Consider the following 5,139-nt stretch of genomic DNA (forward strand, 5'->3'; position numbering starts at 1 on the left):
TTACTATATATATATATATATAGAACTCATAATCCAGCTGACCCTCAATGTGTGCTTTTTACATAACGTTATGTATTGTTCCTTTCACTTGAACCTAGCGAGACGGGTTTTATGTTTAGGTTTGTTTACTTTAAGCCATAAACAAAAAACAAATAACTTTCATCTTCATTTATGATATTGCACGCGAACTATGTTGCCTGGATAATTTCCTGCTAGAAAGCTGTTTCGCCAGTAATTTTAGTCACTCGCATCGCAAAATGCCATGACTACCTAACAAAATGAGCCCCGAGTGAAAACCAGTCTGAAGATTTCGACTTTGGTAATAAAACAAAAGATAGTTTTGGAGCCAAAATAAATAAAAAAGAAGAACGAACAAAGCTACTTAGACTTTTCTGTTTACTACTCTTCTTCAGAATTAAAAAATGCAAATGTCTTGGTTTATCCTTAACATTATTCATCTTTAAAAGAGGTCTGCATATTTCATTTACCAGCTTTGGTTACTTTTGATTCTTTAGCCACTTGAAGTTTTAGAGAAAATTTCAAAATTTTCAGTAGCCCAATATTTGCCCATTACTAAAAAAAAGGGGGAGGTAAGTATTATTTTTTTTTCTTAGTGGTATGAATATGAAGAGGAAAGTTTAGTGTGTACATTTTAGCAAAGTGTGATTGTAAAAATATAATAACTACTTTAAAATGGCTTTCAAAATAACCCGTATTTCGCCATTTATCTCTGCAACTGGAAGCAACTCCAGAAAGTGTGACGGCAAATGTTGGACTGGGCGCTTGTAAAGCATCCTTACCCTACCTCTCGCAAATTTTACGTTATGTACTAATTCTAGCGCCAGCAGTATGAATCAATGAATTCAATGCTTCTACATAGTTGAGACAGTTAACGACTTATTTTGAATTTTAAAATAGATATTAATCCTTGAAAGCATGCCACAACAGCGGTGAATATGAAAGAACATCGAATGGTTCAAACAGTAGGCGATATCTCAGAAACATAGCAAAATAAAGTAACTTGACAATACTCACATCGCATTCAGTTTCTCTCCTAATTCACCTAAGAATCATCCCTGAGTTACACTGAACAAAATGTAATATGAAGAATATTTTCATTATAGATTTTCTGTAAAATTATATCCTGAAGAGTGACCTCTGAAGTCCCGAAACCGATGGAAAATAATAGAAAATATAGAAAAACAGAAGTTCAAGTATTGTAGTGTTTTGGTTATATCTATAATATCTGTTTGTTTTTCAATAATCAGATTTATGGATGGGATTTAGTGAGAGAATTTTTCCAAAGATAAATAAATAAATTTTAAGGATTCAGTTCCAAAAGTGGGACAAATATTCAAAGCTTTCTTAGAGAAATTAAGAAGAATTTTTGATAAATGGAGGCAAAAAAGAAGAAGAATTAACGGAATGCGTGACTATAAGTTACAATCAACTAACGACATATATATCAGACAGAAAGTAGATTCTCGGGAAGAAATCATGATCTTCAGAAAAGAGTATATGAAAAACATTTGACAGTATTTTGTATGATTTTTGGAAAGAAAGAAAATTTGCATATTAGAGAAGTTTCGGAGCACAAAAATTAAGTAAATTATGTAATAATACCATTCAAGAGGATCCCCCATTAATACCTTTCAAATCTGATAAAACAATAAATGAAGAAAAAACTAGAACTGAAAATATTGAGGATTGAAATTGACACTCAGGAAGTTAAGAGAGGAAAAACAAACGATAAAATTCACTAAAACTGTTTGTTTTGAAGTTAATCACAAAGCTACACAACGGGCTATCTGTGCTCTGCCCACCACGGGTATCGAAACCCAGTTTCTAGCATGGTAAGTCCGCAGACATATTGGAATGACTTATGTAGAATGGGAGAGAGAAGAATTAAAGAAATATGGAGACAAAAATAGGAGTGGTTTATAGAACAACTAAAGAAGGATGAAAAAATCAAGAGAAAGGGAAAATCTTATAAAGGGAGTGAATGATTCTCAAAAGGCTTGTAATAGGAAAGAAGAGGGTAATTCATACAATAATTTACAAAAATCGAGGAGAAACGATAGATAATATAACAACACTAGATGGAATCCAAGAAGTGCAGCTATAAACGACGAATATGTTCAAAGTTACCCCAAGAATAGGAAAATAAAATATTTACACAGAGAAAATTTAATACGATAGAGGCTATGATTCATGAAGGAAGCGAGAGACTGAAAAAAATATGATAGAGCTTTACCCACCACGAGTATCGAAACCTGATTTTTAGCGTCATACGCCCAGACTTACCGCTGAGTCACTGGGGTGGCGCCACTTTAAATAGGTAAAGGAAACGGAACAGAAGTAACATTAGTTGAATAAGATTACTTGGAATTGTGCAACGGTAAAAAAGTAATACGAGGAATCACAGTATAATGAATTAATTAATAAATTTGAAAATTGTACTGCATATTTTATCCCACTGTTGGCGAAAGATTGTTATAAATACGACTAATACATTTTACTTTTCTGCCTTAACAATTCTTAAGATAATGAAACATTAACCTACCCTCAATTAATATATACAAACACAAATAAAAATACAGATATTATTTAACTTTAAATGCCTAGAAATAGCACTAGGTTGAAGGCTGAGATACTGACTTAAGTGGTACCCTGTTGATTCTTCAAGTCCATCCAAAAATTGTGGCTTGCTAATCAGAACAACAGGGAACTAATTAAGAATACTGACATACCCTATATTCATCTTCCATACGTAAATGATTATATTCAGGATCAACAGCCATCAATCTTTGTATAATAGCCTGATTTTCATGAGCTAGTCGTATCATCTCCATTTGGCGATAAGTTGTGTTTAAACTGTAACAAAAAAATCCATCATTAGCTATAAAAAGACATTAAAAATAATTTCAAATATTGGAAAGTTTCTTTGTTGTTGTTAAGCAAAGAGCTACAGAATGGACTATCCTTGCTCTTTTCACCACGAGTATCGAAACCTGATCATTTTTTAGCGTTATAAGCCCTCAGGCTCATCGCAGAATCTGGGGGGGGGGGCATGATAAGATACCCCAATCTTTACCTTTTCTGTTTGTAGTTGAGATTTTCATTGTCCAAACGCCCACGTGATCGCATGATACAGGCCATTCTATCTTGTAGCATCTGATTATCTCTCTGAATGAGAGATAATCGTTCTTGTTCTTTCTGAAACAAAAATAACAACATCTTTATATCAATCTTAAAATTATACAGCTAAATTTTATAGTTCTGATTATCACGCAGTTAAAAAAAACACTTCAAACTATTGTCTCCCGTCAAGAGAAAGTACTGTATACGATTTTAAAAATACTATAAAATATTATTTCTCTTCTTCATTTAGTTTAGTTCTTATAGTTTATGGCTCAGAGCACATACATATCCGTCTTTAAAAGAAAAATTTAATCTTAATATGCCAAACTTGACTCGATGTTTTGTAAAATTTTACCAAAAAAGTCAAAGATCTTTGTTTTGTTTTCTATACAAAAGACTAGTGATCAGCAGAACGATCCATCTTTAAGTGCAAAATCATCATTTGAAACTTTTGTTACCATGTAATATTTCTTTCTTTCTTTTAGAACAAAAGCCACAATATGCTATCTACAGTGTCTACCGCGGAGAATCGAACCCAGGATTTCAACGTTGTAAGTCTGTAAAGTTATCGCTGTCCCACCGGAGGACGCCATGTAGTATTAAACTTTCACAGTATGGAAAGCTAGAAATTGAAGATTTGATTTAAAAAATAAGCACATGTGAACCATTAATTGATTTTTAGGCTAGAGATACAGCACATCTCATTCCTGAATCTTACATTGAATTTGAACCTTGAGTATAGTTTTGAAGTTTGAGGTAAACATTTTCCTTTGCACTGGAAACTGAAATATATGCGTATATTTCGAATATACACACACGTACATATAATATATATATATTCTTAAATACCATTTTTGAAGTGGTGTCATCAAAGTAGCCCTCTCCATAAATATATATATATTAAAAACAAACAAGTTAATTAGTACATTTTCAATACAACTCTTGTAGATATTAAAATATAATTATCCTTGGGAATGTCTAAATAGTAACTACTCGATATGGGGTCAAACTGATAAAAAGTACTTTTTAACCGATGCACGTTATTAAAGAAATCTTGACGGACCGATTTGATTTTGATTTTCAATTATTCGTTTTTAGCGTGTTTTATGTGGAAAGAGAATGTTTGTTCTCCTACCTGGAGTTTCCGAAGTTTCAAGTGAAGATGCATTAATGTTCGCGGCGGTTTTGAATCGACAACTGGTTTTGCTGAAACATAAACCAAAAGATATTAAGAAAGAAAGGGCAGTTTTATTGAGAATAAATCTACATTACATATTCGATTTATATATATATATAACTTTCATTGAATTATTCATACATTAGTAAAATATCTTACCGCTAAATGATAAACTTACCTAACTTGCAAGAACTCGCTCTCTCTGTCTCATATGTGACTGTGAATACTCTCAGACTACTTATATAACCTTTTATAACCCTGCACTTCAATATACAGCTAATCATTATATCCCATCCTCTCCCAAGTTCGCCTTAATGTATCGCAGTTTGTTTTGCAGTTACATTTGATAACCCTAAAAAGAATCTCTGTAACTGGTGGTAAGTCTGTCATTTATAGCTCAAGATAATTCTGCCCTCGACACCATCTCCATTCTTCTGCATATAAGTTGTCAGATTTTCTCATACATTGTTGAACTTGGTATTAAACCCAGGCACTTTGATGTCTTTATTGGAAAGACTGTGCATCTGTACACTAGAAAAGTCTGTAACGCAATGCTTCCAAGTCCTCAGGAGGATGGCCTCCATACAAACGAGTGAGAGCCTTCTCGTTAGTGCAGATGATATCATCCTCAGATGCTTCACTGGAGAACAATTCAGCCTGTTTCTTAAAATCGGGGTCACTACTCAACTTCCGAAGAGTCACTCCTTTCCCAATGCCAAACAAGTGTGATGTAATATCACATCTAGAAATTGCGAGTGTAACGAATTTGTTATTATATATTTATTGTAATATCAACGTTTGTTTAAGTTAAGTTTATATTT

At 32.9% G+C, this 5,139-nt stretch overlaps 1 protein-coding gene across 1 annotated transcript in view; it reads right to left on the minus strand.

Annotated features, from left to right (window-relative positions):
- Positions 1-4,309, minus strand: part of LOC106457528 (extracellular matrix-binding protein ebh-like) — a 12,422-nt gene extending 8,113 nt beyond the window's left edge. The window contains exons 1-3 of the mRNA XM_013916957.1: positions 4,277-4,309; positions 3,095-3,216; positions 2,751-2,874 (exon numbers count right to left, since the gene is read on the minus strand). Coding sequence (XP_013772411.1) covers positions 2,751-2,874; positions 3,095-3,216; positions 4,277-4,309 — 279 coding nt within the window. The remainder of the gene's footprint in view (positions 1-2,750; positions 2,875-3,094; positions 3,217-4,276) is intronic.
- Positions 4,310-5,139: the final 830 nt, after the last annotated feature.

Source organism: Limulus polyphemus, unplaced genomic scaffold, assembly GCF_000517525.1.
Source record: "Limulus polyphemus unplaced genomic scaffold, Limulus_polyphemus-2.1.2 Scaffold342, whole genome shotgun sequence".
In the NCBI taxonomy this organism is placed as follows: Eukaryota; Metazoa; Arthropoda; class Merostomata; order Xiphosura; family Limulidae; genus Limulus; species Limulus polyphemus.